The 17,111-nt window shown below is 38.3% G+C and overlaps 1 protein-coding gene across 3 annotated transcripts in view; it reads right to left on the minus strand.

Annotated features, from left to right (window-relative positions):
* LOC114647810 (uncharacterized) overlaps positions 1 to 5,926 on the minus strand; it is a 195,898-nt gene extending 189,972 nt beyond the window's left edge. For 2 of the 3 annotated variants that reach the window (XM_051924479.1, XM_051924478.1), the window contains exon 1: positions 5,854 to 5,891. Coding sequence is in view for 1 of the 3 variants with exons in the window: in XM_028796458.2 (XP_028652291.1) it covers positions 2,687 to 2,689 (3 nt within the window). In the remaining 2 variants the exon portion in view is untranslated. Of the gene's footprint in view, positions 1 to 2,686; positions 2,715 to 5,853 lie in introns of all 3 variants that reach the window. The other variant, XM_028796458.2, reaches the window with a different exon arrangement.
* Positions 5,927 to 17,111: the final 11,185 nt, after the last annotated feature.

The raw sequence follows: 17,111 nt of genomic DNA on the forward strand, positions 1-17,111 counted from the left end.
GCATCTGCCAAATATGGTAGACAAGAGTGGGGAGGCAGCAGCACCACCAAGACAAATCTGCTCTTTGCATCTTCTGAGCTCCTATCAGTAACACCCAGAGTCCGTGATGCGGGGGATGGATTGTACCAGTCATTGCCTGATCTGTATTGCATACATAACCTACTTAATGTATGTAGCGAGGACAAGTGTACCATGAATCTAAGAATTCTCAATATTGTCAGCTGAAGTACCTTGTAAAATACTAAAGTTTCTCTAGGTGCAAATCCAGCAGGTGTACCAATCAGGTACAGACACATCTATATGCTGCTAGTTATTCTCAGTGGATTTGATGACACCATAAATTATGGAGTGTAGTATGCAAGTGGAAAGTTGTGTGTGATACAAGTTGGTCAGGTAAAGCAGATTGGGTAATAACAGCTCAATTAAACATGGCTGCTACGTCACTAACCTAGGACATTGGTTGGCATGTCTTCAGAGTGACCTATCAACTTTAAGTGGATAAATGCTTTTGGGAATGTTGATCAACACCAACTCCTTCAAATTACAACACACATTGTGACAACTGCAGTAGTGTTGGTAACACTTGCCTTTTCACTGGAAGGTATTTCAGCACTCTGTAGATTTCAGGATGAGACACTTGATAATTTAAGAAATTGATGCAATCACTCAATTCAAGGAGTGATGCCGTTCTTGTGCAGACTGCGCACTCTAAAAGCCCCACAACCAGAACTGGTTAAGCTTGAAAGTGCTTTAAGGAGTTGAACATGGGTTTTTCTGGTGGTAGTTCAACCTCCTGGACATGCTTGTCATCTCAGTTATGGAATTGGATTTGAGCAGTTTAGACTGATTAAATTACTGTAACCTGTGAATGAGTTATGCTTACAAAAGCAAATCTAGAAGAGCAGAAATTAGTTCAAGATGCATTAAAGCATTGCTATCTGGTTATGGTTATCTACTGAAAGCTTTCAATATTCCATCTGCATATTAAATGCCATCCAGTATTAAAACCATTACCCATCTACAAGCGAATAAAATGCCAAGTTCAGTTTGTTGCATAGCTGCAAATGGGATATTAACTTGTCTTAAGGACGACTGGTTTAAGAGAGTTCCAAGAAGAGAATGACCTCCCTCAAACATACAACAGTACTACTAAAAGGCCCAATAGTGGACTACATAGCAAGCATCAAGGAATGCAGATCAGGCCATGCTTCTGTGGTTTAAAGCTTATTGCAGTTGTCTGGAGTATGCAGGATTTCCTGCTTTGGGTTTGTAGATATTCATCTGAAACTTCAAGTGGATGTTCCTTCCATTTGAACTAAATAACCCCATGCATGCCAAAGGATTGGTTTGGGAAATCACGAATGCTCATTTTTAAAAAAGTCAATTCTGCACTTTAGCTTAATGTTTCATACCAATGGGGCCTTGGGTGTGGAAATAAGTGCCTCCAGCAATCAAGTGGAGCTCACTCACTCCTCACAGGCCAAGCTTTAGCCCCATAAGGCCTTAATGAATCCAGAAAGTGGGTGGATTAAAACTACCTTCGTTTAAATTGGTCATTTGACATTTACACAAATTCTAAAACCCAATTGAAGCAAAGTGGGATGTTTATCCCTTTTCTTCTATCCATAATCAGGGTGCCAGTGTATTAACATTGTTAAATATCCCTGTACAACTGAGTGAAATGCAGAGACCAAACTCAGATTGGGAAGAAGGAGATCCACTCAAAGGCAGAAGTCATTCCATGCATTTTGTTCTAAACTTCAACATGTGACGAGGGACACATGAACAGATTTTGAGCAAATTCTTCAGTGTACAACCAAAACTAAATCTTAAGTAACCTACAGTGCCATTCAAAATTACTACAATAACCTCCTGTTGCATATCACACACACTATGGTTCTTCTCATTCCATTAGTGCTACCAAATCCAGAACACCAGGCCTACATCTTGCTATTAACCCATTATACTGCTTCATTTCCAGACTTAATGAAAGAGCAAGTCAAATTCATGCAGGGGTACAGAGCAGATTACAGTAGTTAGCACCCTAAACATTAACATCCTTGGTTCTTCCAGAATTTATAAATGTTCGGAAACAATCCGAATGCATCTAAATTTGTTAGTACAGATTCCAACCAAGTAATCCACATCTTACTGCTTCTAACAGCACCCAGATATTCCTGCATTTTCTCTTTTCTACAAAATGTTCACTGGCCCATCAGCAGCACAGTAGATTGTTAGGGCAATGAAGACATCCTTGTCAAGTGGCAAATTTAGGACATGGGCTTGTACTTATACAGACGACAATTACCGCCAATAACCCAAGCACTGAACCTTTCCAAGAGAAGAGACTCCTCTGCAAGAACTGGAAAAGTTCAATTGACCTTAAACTGCCACTGTACAAATCTTTCCACGTACAGACAGTCAAAAAGGCACAAGAACACTTCAGAAATCTAAAACTGAAGGAAAGTGTCGAATTTGTTATTCCATAATATTTGTAGTCTAATCAGACAACCTCCAGTAAGATCAGCAACTGAAGTCTAGTTGGACATCCCCTTCAAACAGAAGTCATGTGAGGCGGTCACCTTCAAGTATCAGGCAAGGATAACAGGTTTAATAAAGTGGACAAACCATACCCACAAAAATCTGTTCTAAATAAGATACAAAATTGGCACTTCATGCAACTTACCATTTTTAGGATGTTGAGAACTTCTTACCTGAAAGAAAAGACAAATTGCTTAAATAAAGACCAGCTCTATTTTAAAGACTTGAGCTTTGCCCAACAAGACACAAAGAAATTGCCTTTGGGCGAGGGTTGGACAGTTGCTAAAAAGCAGTTAATAGTAAAGGGAAAATGAATGCCACTTGTGAACACTAGGGGTGCCAGAGAGCCCCAAAGAAATATACAAAAGGCAGTTGCAGGCTCAAACCAAATGTTACGCAATACCTCCATATTAAGCAGAAAAGCAAGTGGTCTCTTCTCCAATTCACCTCTCAACCACAATGCCTCCTCCAGCTGAGTGTTGCCTTCCTCCCAGATCCATCTCTGCTGGACAAGGGAGTGCATCTCCCTACAGCACCCATGGGGTGCAGTAGGACTACAATTCCCAGCATTCCCTACTGGTTCCCAATTGGTACCAGTATTCCAGGCCACTTCTATTTAGCAACTGTGGGTAAATAAACCCACAAGAGACCATTATTCTCAGTCCAATAATCTTGGCCAGGTGAAGTCCTAAAAATATCTATTCAGGACACCTGTGCATCTGCCTGGGGCTGAAGGAAAGGTATTTTTCCTTTGGTTGGGATGTCAGCCCATCCTGTGGCACTTGCTATAGTAAAGCAGCTCCATGTCAAGGGGCTCTTAACGAAGTACAGGCTCGGAGTGACAAGTTCACAGGTATATGAAAGTACTCTACATAGTAGTTATCTTATTAGACAAATGTGGTGTACTCTAAGAAAACAAGTCCAGCAGTATGTTGATTAAAGATGGCCAGTGGACAACTGAGGAGAGGAAAACATTCTCATGGGCTCATTGTCAGAGCAGACCAACTTCAGATTTCTCATATAAAAGTTAACGGTCTAGAAAGGGGGCAGATACTGTAGGACTTGATAAGAATAGATGAAGGAATGGAGTCTGGGCACATGGAATTCTAATTAAATCAATAGCCAGAAATGGACCATAGCAGTCACATTAGCTTAAGATGAGGCAGATGCGTTGGATGTGTGCTACTGTCTTAAAACTGCAGGATACCAAGAAAGTATTGTTACATATCCACACAATCAATACAACCAGACACCATGCTGCCATCAATCCAAGCTGGACCCAATGGAGAGTTAAAACTTGTCACTCATGCTGTTACATTAAACGTTTTAAACTGAATACCACATTCAGTTTAATGCAGCAAGTCAGACATGGTTTCAAATCCATCATCTGATTTGTTGCATTAAACTGCACAAGTCACTTTAAGGACTGGATTTCATGAGTCTGGCGACAACAGCAATATTGTATTCAATGTTTAAATTTTGCATTACCTATCCATGAAATGGGGCTGTAGATGGACAATCCCATATCTTAATCACAACTTTTAAGCTGCAAATATCATTACCTCAATTCTTAACACAGATGTAATCAATTTGCACTTCAAGTGGCAATTGAAAAATGATTCATGTGCACAAGTTCAACACCAAGATATGTGCAATGTAACTTAGAGGACAGATTGCAAGATATCAAACATTTGCCAATTTGAAGAAAATGGCAATTGTTATGTGGTGTATTAAGGATGTGATGTACAGGTAGCTTTTGCCCTTTATCCTACCATGAAAGGGATACAATCACAATGTTACATCAACCCAAAAATTTTCAGGCTAGCATTACCTTTGTAATTGGTTATCAAATCAGGAAAAGAATATTTGAAATACCCTATTATGACCAATAGGTTGTATACTTGTTCTAATTAGGACTAAATACAGTCACAGTAGTTTGCAAACATGGCTATAGCCTATACTGTAAACTGACTAGGACTTTTCGTATTCCTTTGGTATTTGTAGGGACAAAATTTACTGGGATTTTGTTTAAAACCACATTTGAATGCACAAGTATTCTTCTGGAGTTCTCCTTTGGCAAATGGAGCCACTAAACTAATGTTAATTGGGCACCAGAGATCCTAACCACAACACCTGTGAAAAAGGATATATGAACACTGGTCAGCACATCACCCAATCAGTTTCAACACATCAATAGCAAATACATGGAGATGTATAAAGTTAAAGATCTGAATAAAGCAGGCTCGACAGGCAAGAAGGAGCAAGAGAAGGTTGAATAAGCCCAGCAACCCCACAAAGAAGGGTTGCACTAAAGAGGAAGATTCCTTCAGAGATCAGACATCCTGAAAACAGGGGAACAAAAAAAAAAAAAAAAAAAAGCCACCAAGCATCAGAATTTTGCACTTCAAATCTGTTATGAAGGAAAGCTTTTATGGGTGAAGTGCCTGGCTGAAATGATTAGACATTAGCAAATTTAAAGGTTTAACACATCACTGGCATTGAAGTTTGGCAATTAACACATCAGAATATTTCAAGTTTCTTAATTAGGCAGCCTTTTCATTATGCAGATCATACACAACAAGTACAACCTGCTCATGGTACCCTTCTGTTAGTTAAGGGACTTGAAAGATCTTAATTTGGCACAAAAAAAGTTCACTGTTTAGATAAAACAGGAATGCAAGCTACAATCAGTATGGTTTGACCTCAAACAGCACATTTGTATTGTATAAACACACTAGAAGTACTTGTGCCTTCAAATTACAGACAGCTATCCTAACAAGTTGCAGCAATAAAGTAAATTTATGGACAATGGTGGCATTTAACAGTTTCAGAATAAACCGAACTATCTGGAAAGAATTCTGAATTTAAAGCATACCAAGTTTAAAAATATAAACCACAGCAAGAAAGCCCAACTCAAAAATGAGGTAGATACTAATATAAATGGGTACATGTATTTCTATTGGTTTGTTAGAAAAGTTCTCCTACACAGGAGAACAGAAAGTTAAAACTACTGTAATAACCCCTTCAGGAATAAAAATTAAAAAACAAAAAAAAAAACCACACCTCCAGACTCAAATGGAGCCATTTAGCATACTTATAAAATTATACATAGCAATTTAACTACTAAAGACTTACTCCAATGTAATGATCAAAGATTAAGGCCTAAGAATTTAAAACTACAAATTTTAAGCAATAATAAAAAAACAAATTCCTAACCATAACTAACAAACAAAGAGAAAGCACCATACAAAAACTTCACAGAATTCTGTTATAATACACTTAAATATCACCAAACATTTCAGATTTTGTTACCCTAAAAAAGAATCAGTCAAAGGTGAGCCAGACAGAAGCAAGCTACAGCCAGAATAACTAGCAACACCTGAACGGGCTTCTTAAATAGTCCCTTAAGTGCGTGGAGCCCTAATTACCACTACACCTGAGAATAACCTGCAACAATGAAGCCCCGTTCCTAAAATCAAAACACATGATTAAAGGTAAATGATCTGGGAATAAGGGTGGGGGATAAATAGCAAAAACAACAAAATAGAAAAAGTAAGGACAAATTACAAAAAGTGTAGTCTTAATAAATATATTTGAGAAGGCTCAAAATGTATTGCGTGAAGATCCCTGTCATGTTTAAGCATCAATGCCTCTAGATGATTTTTATTACTGTAACTCCAGTCCTGGAGGTCTGCAGTGCATGGAAGTTTTCATTCCAATCAGTTTCGTAATTAGAAGCCAGTTCTATCATATAATGGAACTGATTATTTAATTATAAGGCTTGTTAGATGCTTTCAGTCTTCCAAGGCAAATCTTTATCACATTATAAATATTTCATTTTCTGAGAACATTATCCATATGATTTGTGGTCCAGAACAGATTTGTACTTCTTGGTCCTTTCGTTCTTTCTCATTTATTTCAAAGCATTTCATTAACACAGATATACCATGATAGACAGCTTTAAATGGAAGCACATTAGCTGGAGAGCTGGGGCCTCATGCATAACCCAGTGCAAAGAATTAACACTAAAACATGGCGTACAGACAAAAGCGGAAATGTGTGTACACACAAAAAAATCCAGATGCATAAATCTGTGCATACACCAACTTCCACGTTCTTCCACTCCATAAATCCCAGTCAGCGTGAAAAGTAACGCACGTGCACCTGCCTGCAGTTCCACCCCGTCTCCTCCCACAATTACACTTCTTTGAATGTGCAAATCAATATAAATAGCCCTTAAGTTCAGCATTCTGTGAAAAGACAATGGCAAAAAGCATGTGGGAAAATAGAAGAATTTCACCCAATACCAAGTGGAGGCAAGGAAAAACGTACTATTTGTTGGTTTAAACAGTGGAATAAACAACAAAAGGAAGTTGAATGAGTGACATAGAGTGTTGGAGAAACTCAAATGTTCAAGTTCACAAAGTCGCACAATTTCACTTCTGAATAATGATGTTAAGATATCTCTCCAAAGTCCTAGCTAGAAGGATGGAGGAAGTACTGCCTTCGGTAATATCACAAGATCAAACTGGATTTATTAAAGGCCGACACTTAGCTGCCAGTCTTTGACGCCTGTTTAATATAATATATTCACCCACAAAGTCAAACACCCTGGAGATATTATTATCATTGGATGTAGAAAAAGCATTTGATATGGTTGAATGGAACTACCTTTTCACTACATTGGAGAAATTTGTGTTTGGCCCGAACATTTATGCATGGATCAAATTACTGTAAACCAATCCAGAAGCTTCAGTTTGTATGAACAACATTAATTCAGACTACTTTAAACTAGAATGTGGTACCAGACAAGGATGCCCCTTGTCACCACTACTTTTTGCAATCGCCATTGAGCCACTGGCAGTTCATTGTAGAAATACTTATGAGATAAAGGGGATTATCAGAGGAGGACTTGAACAGAAAATTTCTCTATATGCAGATGATATGGTACTGTATATATCAGACCCACAAAATACTGTGTCTGCAGTCCTAACAGCACTGACAGAATTTCAAAAGATTTCTGGTCTCAGAATTAATTTGATTAAAAGTGTGCTCTTTCCAGTGAATTCTCAAGCACACAATATTAGATTGGGCACCTTCCCCTTTATCATTGCAGACCAGTTTAAATACCTTGGGGTAAACCTCACAAGTAGACATAAAGCTCCCTATCAACAACATTTTGGCGTCTGTATGGAAAAAATTAAGCAAGACTTGCATAGATGGTCAACCCTTCCTCTCACTTTAGCTGGAAGAATTAACATTGTTAAGATTAATATCCTTCCTAAGCTTCTCTTTTTATTTCAAAACATTCCAATATACATTAATAGATTATTTTTTAAGAAATTAAACTCAACTATAACCTCATTTATTTGGAATTCAAAACATCCACATATCCAAAGAGCAACCCTACAAAGACCTAAGGAAGAAGGTGGCATGGCTCTACCTAACTTTCAAATTTTTTACTGGGCAGCAAATATACAAACTATTGTGGGACATGGCCAGCCTTTTATCCCGGCCAATACCCCCAGGCTGCCAGGTGCAGCCCTGCCTGCAACATAGAGGTGCCCAGAGTTCCAGCAGGGCATCATGGACAGTGGAGTTTTTCATCACAGCCCTGCTGTATACCATGGCAACCTCCAGGGGATGCTGCAGGAAGGCCCAGAGACTATTATGTGCCCTATAACCCGGAAGTATGTCGTAGTCATAGTGACAGGAAGAATGACGTGCTTCCGGGGTGAAGAAGAAGAGTTTTTATCTGACCCGGAAGTGTTCCAGGTCACATTGACAGAGACGGCAAAACACTTCCGGGTCAAGGACTATAAAAGGACTATGGGAAATCCCAGACGTCGAGCTGAGCTGGGTGGAAGGGTGGCAACGCGTCTGGGAGTGTGGAGGATTGTATTAATTGATTATTGTAGTGATTATTAATTTATGAGTATTGTGGAGTGGAGGGTGCCTTGTGCACTGTATGGTCCAAATAAAACAAATTATTGGACTTTTACCTGGTGTCTGGAGTCAAGTCAGAGGGTTCAAGAGGACAACAGCGCCCTCTATCTGTCACACTATTAAAACCTAGACATGGACAAAAATAGATGAACAGACGCAGGCTTGGTCCACAATAGAAATAAAATCCTGCAGTACTTCCTTACATTCCTTGCTTTGTACTTCAATAAATGCAAGTTATCGCCAATATACTAACAACCCAATTGTGCTTCACTCGCTCAGATGGAACCAATGTAGGAAGCATTTTAAGATAAAGAAGCTTTTATCTGTGGCACCTCTGCACGAGAACCACATTTTTCCACCCTCTCAAACATATGCAGTTTTTAATGTCTGGAAAACATTTGGGATTAAATCACTTAGAGATCTGTACATAAACAACATCTTGCATCCTACGAACAATTACATTCCAAATTTAACTTTTAAAATCAGAAACTTTGTTAAACAGAACCTGCCCAATTTTCCTCACCTCCCACCCACCTCTATGCAGGAAAAAATATTGATCAGTCTTGAGGACTCAGACAGCATTTCTGCAATATATAAAACCATTTTACAGTCCCTCCCTTTCAAAGATCCAAGAGGACATTGGGAAAGGATCTCAGAAAGGGATTGGAAGGTAGCAATGCAGAGAATCCACTCAAGCTCCATATGAGCAAAGCATACAATTATTCAACTCAAAATTATATATCGAGCACATCTGTCTCGCTTAAAATTGTCCAAAATGTTTCCAGGGCAAGATCCAACCTGCGAACGCTGCAATCAAGTTCCAGCATCACTGGGCCACATGGTTTGGGCCTGTGCCAAATTAACATCATTCTGGACCAAAATCTTTAAATGCCTTTCAGACAGCCTTGGTGTCACAATCCCTCCTAACCCATTAACTGCTGTGTTTGGGGGGCTCCCAGATGGGCTTAAAGTGGAGAAAGACAAACAAACTGTAATTGCCTTTACTACACTATTGCCACGCAGACTTATCTTGCTCAACTGGAAGAATCCTAACTCACCTCTGTTAAGTCAGTGGGTAACTGACGTTATATACTATTTGAAACTGGAAAAAATCTAATTCGCACTTATAAGATCTGTGCAGAACTTTTTCAAAGCCTCACAAGATCTAATCAATAAAATTTTAGAATAAGCTTTTAAAGCACTGAGGAAGCTGATTATCTCACTTTTTTCCATTTATCTTTATTCACTTATTAATTCATCTATTTACTTATTTTTACTAGCTTTAAGTTTTACTCTGCTTGCCTAGCTCTGTTTCTCAAGGGTGGGGGTTGATTTGTTTTCGATTCTGTTATTGTAAAAATTGATTTATTTGTATGGAATGTTCTGTGATTTTAATAAAATCAATAAAATCAAAAAAAAAACAAAAAACAAAGTCGCACAGTACCCGAAATAAAAAAGAAGTCGTCAGATATGAAAGTCGCCGTGCAAAGATGAGTTGTAGCCCACCATCTGAGTGTCATATGGAAGCTTATTAAGGTACAGAGAAAAGACAAAAAATAGGCACACAGTGGGTAAAAAAGCTTGAAATGTCAACTTTAATCTCAAAATTTCCACTTTAATCACGTAGTTTATTTTGTCATTAAAGTAGAACATCATAAACTTAATCTTAAAATCATTTAATTTACTAGTTTCTCAAATACCATTGTAACTAAAGTAGCACATTAAATGCTTTGTATTGTATGTGTTCTTCTATGTGCTATATGTGTGTGAATCACTTCGCGCTTCTTAAATGGGCTTTCGCTTCCTCCGACAGGACACAGAATCCATTACATTTGTGACATTACAGCTCTCTGAATAATTTAAATATTAAGATGTATACTTGATATCATTTTCATGATGATAGGAATTAAAGAATGTTAGTAAACATGGGAACACGGTGGTGCAGCGACAGTGACGAGCTGGCGCCCCGTCCAGAGATTGTTCCTGCCTCCTGCAAGATGCTTGCTGCGCCATGCACAACCTTCGATTAAATACTTTATTGCAGCAGTACTGTGTCTTTCAAATGTACTAACCCCCAATTCCTGTCCTTCCTTTTCTTTCTCCAAGTACCCATTAGCCACACAATCAGCTCTGTAATAGATGTCAAGCCATCTGTAAGCTTAGAATGTTGATTCTTCAAAACTTTTAAGGAACATTGAAATATCTTCATAGTACATGTTTAATTATTCTATCCATTTGTCCATCCAGTGTCGCGCCAGTCCCAGCAAGAATACAGCGCGAGACAGCAACAATCCCTGAACGGGGCGCCAGCTCGTTGCTAGCGCTGCAACACCGCGTCCTCACATGTTTAATTATTAACAATATAGATTATTTAAATGTTAAAATTTTACCTGTATAATGTAATAAACATATTTTGCTGCATTTCATCTTAAAAATGTTGTCATCATATGTAAAAACGCGCTTTATAAAGTGGCTCAGGTCGTGCAATATTATAACTGTATCGCAAGTTTACAGTGAGGTAATTATACTTAGAAGTACAAACAGTTCTACCAGGAACACTTGATGGACTGATTGAGTGCGTTTACAGTTCTTGAGATGAAATTGTTTGTGAACCGTGAGGTCCATACAGGAAAGGCTCTGACGTGTTTGCTGTATGGAAGCCATTTAAATAGACTGTGTGCATGGCTGAGGCAGCGTGTGCTTGATGCTGTATACCGATAATTCTCTTTTCGATCAGTTGCTGTAGAGCTGCGATTCCATACTCAGATACAGTGAGATAAATACACTGAGTGGTGCATTGAGAGTAACAACACTAAAGCAGCTGTGGTATTTTGAATAGTTTGGCCATTCCGTGGACCATTATATTGTTACAGGTTAATTACAATCAGATGCCTTAAACTAATAAACAATATGCGGTTAATTTCAGTGTATTTTATAAAGCCTTGTCAGGGATTTGGATCTAAAAAAAGAAAGGGAAAACACACTGGAACAAAACCGAGCAGAGAACATGCATATGCCAGGGATTCAGCTGGTGTGAAAATGTGTGTGGCTTTACACCATGTTTGGTGGTCATGGTCTGAAGCATACAGTAATTGTTAGGGTCTGCTGGAGTCAATCCCAGCCAACAGGGTGCAAGGCAGGAAACAAACCCCAGGCAGGGTGCTAGCCCACCTCAGGGCGCGCACACACACACACCAAGCACAATTTAGAATCGCCAATGCACCTAACCTGCATGTCTTTGGACTGGGGGAGGAAACCAGAGTACCCGGAGGAAAGCCACGCAGACACGGGGAGAACATGCAAACTCCACGCAGGGAGGACCCAGGAAGTGAACCCAGGTCTCCTAACTGCGAGGCAGCAGTGCTACCCACTAAGCCACCATGCCACCCTTCATAAAAAATATATATTCTAAATTGTGTCCTACTGTGTTGAGTATTTGCCATCCATTCTCAGTGTCAGTTTCATGTTTCCAGGAAAAAAACTTGCGTAACAAGCTATTCTCAAGTAATCTGCTCCTCGAGTAAAACAACTATACTGCCATTGATGGAAACAGAAGGACTTTAAATGGAAAGGAATTAGAAGATGAAACATTATCAGCACAAATAAATAAAATATGAAACAGGCTAGGGTTAAAACCAGAAATTCAAAATGCACTGACGACAAATCCAAATAAAATCCCAAATCAAAGTCAAAAGGTGATGCTAAACTCCTAATACCAGGAATCAAAATTAATCACATAGTAAATTTTAAGGAAGTTTATCTAAAATCTTAGATAACAGGAAGAGAACTGTGTGAACCTTTAAACCATGCTGCAGTGAGTCACCAGTTACCACAGCCCTTAACGGCTCACTTCATCATGGCAACAAAGTAAAATTTGCATCAGGAAATAGGTAAAAAAATAATTCAACATCTTTAAATAAATTATTTTAAAGTAGTGAAACTATTAAAAAAAAAAACTCCAATTCTAAATTGAAGTTTAGTTTTCTGTTTTAAAATACATTTTTAATATGTTTTTGATCAGAAAAATAACCTCAGATTTAGAATGTGGGTATTTCAAAATCTAGAATTATGAAGAAAAAAGAACAGAAAACTGAAGTTTAAAAAAATAATAATAATAATTAAACAAATCCACCTTATAACAACAATAAATAGTAGGTTATCTTCAGTATGCAACACTTCAGGGTGTCAAGTTTCAGCCGGGATGTATCTCTTGGCTTCTGTTTATTTTCTTTTTTTTTGTCTTCTTTCTTTTTTATAAGGTTAATTTTTTTAATGTTTATTTCATTTATGCATTTTTGTTTAAGTTATTCTACTTATTTATTCACTTACTATCTATGTGCTGTCCTTGTGTTTCTTGTGCTTTGTGTGTTTGAAAGTCTAAGGGCCCGACCACCCTTCCATCACTTTTAAGGGACCACCCCTACCAATGAAGCCAGAATGAGATGTGAAGTCCCTTCACGGTTCATTTGAATGTACTCAAGTGGAAGTTGGTGGTTCTTGTAAATATTGTGATATTCTTTGATTTTTGCTCTTGTCCTCAGATTTTTGTTGTTGCTTCTTGGATTATTCTTATGGATTTCCATTTGGAACTCATTGGCCTTGGATTGCCTTTTAGATGAGTCTTTTTGATTATTTATATATTTTTAATGGGGCTATTGACGTGAAATTCTCACCAGATGTCAGTAACAACCCAAGTAATCCACACATACAAAGAAATAAATACAAATAAGTCCATAAATTAAGTTATGTGTAATATAGTGGAATGACACAGGGAATAAGTATTGAACACGCTTACTGAAATGTATTTAATACTTAGTAGAAAAGCCTTTGTTGGTAATGACAGCTTCTAGATGCCTCCTGTATGGAGAAACTAGTTGCATTCATTGCTCAGGTATGATTTTGGCCCATTCTTCCACAAAAACTGTCTTCAAATCTTGACGGTTCCAGGGGCTTCTTCTATGAACTCTGATCTTCAGTTCTTTCCATAGATTTTCAATTGGATTCAAGTTGGGTGATTCTCTGGGCCATTCTAGCAGCTTAAAGCACTGCTGGGGCCATAATCCGGAAGTGGAAAGAACATCATTTCACCATAAACCAGCCACAACCAGGTGCTCCTTGCAAGATTTCTTACAGAGGAGTCAAAATAATAATCAGAAAAGTTGTCCAAGAGCCCAGGACCACTTACAGAGAGCTTCAGAAAATCCTGGAATTAGCAGGTCCAGTTGTTTCAAAGAAAACAATAAGTAATGCACTCAACTGCCATGGCCTCTATGTATGTTCAGTGCACAAGACTCCACTGCTGAAGAAAAAGCATGTTGAAGCTCGTTTAAAGTTTGCTGCACAACATTTAGAAAAGCAAATGAGATACTGGGAGAACAGAGTCTGGTCAGATGAGACCAAAATTGAACTCTTTGGATGTTACTGCACATACCATGTTTGGAGGAGAAATGGCACAGCAAATCACCCCAAAAACTTCATATAATTGAAGGAAGGATGAATAGAGAAATGTACTGGGACATTCTTGATAAGAATCTGCTGCCATCTACCAGAATACTGAAGATGAAAAGAGTGCGGACATTTCATAAAGACAATGATCCCAAACACACAGCCAAGGAAACTCTGAGTTTGTTGCAGAGAAAGTAATTTAAGCTGCTAGAATGGCCCAGACAATCACCCAACTTGAATCCAATTGAAAATCTATGGAAAGAACTGAAGATCAAAGTTCATAGAAGAAGCCCCTGGAACCTTCAAGATTTGAAGACAGTTTGTGTGAAAGAATGGGCCAAAATCACACCTGAGCAATGAATGCGACTAGTTTCTCCATACAGGAGGCATCTAGAAGCTGTCATTACCAACAATGACTTTTCTACTAAGTATTAAACACATTTCAGTAAGCGTATTCAATACTTATTCCCTGTGTCATTCCACTTTATTACACATAACTTAATTTATGGACTTATTTATTTTGATTTCTTTGTATGTGTGGATTACTTGGGTTGTTACCGACAGCTGGTGTGAATTTCATGTCAATAGCCCCATTAGAAATATATTTACTGAGAAAAAAGATTGACGTGTTCAATATTTATTTTCCCCGCTGTATGAACTCAATGACTTTGTTTTACAAGATTTAAAACCAGTGATTTCATTCCCTAAAATGCACAAGTAAGGGAGATACTTTACAAAAATGCTAAAAAAATACTGCTTGGATGGAGGTCAGTTTAACTGAAGTGGAGAAAGGTTTTTGTGGCAGGTAAAAACCAACAGGACAGTGGTGCCAGATGGCATATCTGCTCAGTTCCTAAAGTCTTGCTTTAAGCTTTTCTCTCTAGTTTTTAGTTTGCTTTTTAACTGGTCTCGGACCTGTGGTATTACACATGAACTCTGGAAACATTCAATCATTATACAGGCCAAGAAGTCTGAATAACTACAGATCTGGAAGATTCACCTCCATTCCAGTGAAATGCTCTGAACACTTTGTGAAAAACTTTTTAATGACAGAGACAAAGTCATTTCAAGATAATGACCAAACTCTTTAAGGCATAAACAGAAGTGTGGAAGATGCTTTCCTGGGGCCTCATGCATAACGCTGTGCGTAGAACTCACACTATAACATAGAGTAAGCACAAAAGCAGGAATGTGCGTACGCACAGAAAAATCCAAATGCAGGAATCTGTACGTACACAAACTTCCACGTTCTTCCGCTACATAAATCCCGATCAGCGTGAAAAGTAACGCACGTGCACGCACCTTCTGTCCCACCCGAACTCCTCCCAGAATGACGCCTCTTTGAATATGCAAATCAATATAAATAGCCCTTAAGCTCAGCCTTCTGTGAAAAGACAATGGGAAAAGCATGGGGGAAAATATAAGAATTTCAGCGAATACCAAATGGAGGCAAGGAAAAACGTACTATTTGTTGGTTTAAACAGTGGTATAATCAACAAAATGAAGTTGATCAAGTGACAGAGTGTCGGAGAAACTCGAAGGCTCAAGTTCACAAAGTCGCACAGTGCCCGAAATAAAAAAGAAATCACATATCAAAGTCGGCGTGAAAAGGCGAGTTATAGCCCACCATCTGAGTGTCATATGAAAGCTTATTAGGGTACAGACAAAAATAATGGGCACACAGTGGGAAAAAAGCACGAAATGTCAACTTTAATCTTGAAATTTCCACTTTAATCACGTAGTTTATTTTGCCATTAAAGTAGAACATCATAAACTTCATCTTACAATCGTTTAATTTACTAGTTTCTCAAATCCCATTGTAACTAAAGTAGCACGTTAAATGCTTTGTTCTGTATTTTATCTTCTATGTGTGTGAATCACTACCTGCTTCTTTAATGGGCTTTCTTTTTCTCCGACAGGACACAGAATCCATTACATTCATGATATTACAGCTCTCTGAATAATTAAAATACTGAGATGTATACGTGATATCTTTTTCATGATGATAGGAGTTAAAGCATGTTATTAAACATGGGAACACGGTGGCACAGTGCTTGTTCATGTCTCACGCAAGAGGCTTGCTGCGCCATATGCAACCTTCGATTAAATAATTTATCACAGCAGTAGGCCTATTGTCTCTTTCAAACGTACTAACCTCCAATTCCTGTCCTTACTTTTCTTTCTCCAAATACCCAATCGCCACACAATTAGCTCTGTAATAGATGTCAAGCCAGAACGCAGATTCTTCAAAACTTTTAAGGAACATTGAAATATCTTTGTAGTACATATTTAATTATTCTATGCGTTTATCCTTCCAGTGTCGCGTCAGCACCAGCAAGAATACAACGCAATGCAGGAACAATCCCTGAACTAGCTAGCGCTGCGGCACCGTGTCCTCACATGTTTAATTAGTAACAATACAGATTATTTAAATGAAGTTAAAGTTTTATCTGTATAATATAATCAACATATTTTGCTGCATTTCATCTTAAAAATGATATCGTCATCATATGTAAATATGCGCTTTATAAAGTGGCGCAGGTTGTGCAATATTATAACTGTATCCCAAGTTTACAGTGAGGTGATTGTACTTATAAGTCCAAACAGTTCCACAAGGAGCACTTGATGGACTGATTGAGTGCGTTTATAGTTCTTGGAATGAAACTTTTTCTAAACCGCGAAGTTCGTACAGGAAAGTCTCTGAAATGTTTTGCTGTGGCTGAGTCAGCGTCTTCTTCATGCTGTATACCGATAATTCTCTTTCCGATCAGCTGCTGCTGTGATTCCCCACTCAGATACAGTGATATAAATACTCTGAGTGGTGCAGTGAGAGTAATATGGAAAAAGATGATCTGTTGTGGCAACCCTTAACGGGAGTAGCTGAAAGAAGAAGAAGATGCATTGAGAGTAACAACACTAAAGCAGTTATGGTATTTGGAATACTATGGCTATTCCCTGGACCATTATATTGCTGCAGGTTAAGTACAATCAGATGCATTACACTAATAAACAATATGCAGTTAGTTTCAGTGTATTTATAAAGCCGCGTCAGGAATGTGGATCAAAGAAATAAAGGGTGACCACACAGGAACAGTAGCACTGCTTTGATGCTGGGTGCCGCCAGTCTGCAAAACCGAGCGGAGAAATTGCATATGCCAGGGTATGAGTTACCGTGGAAA

Source organism: Erpetoichthys calabaricus, chromosome 3, assembly GCF_900747795.2.
Source record: "Erpetoichthys calabaricus chromosome 3, fErpCal1.3, whole genome shotgun sequence".
Lineage (NCBI taxonomy): Eukaryota > Metazoa > Chordata > Cladistia > Polypteriformes > Polypteridae > Erpetoichthys > Erpetoichthys calabaricus.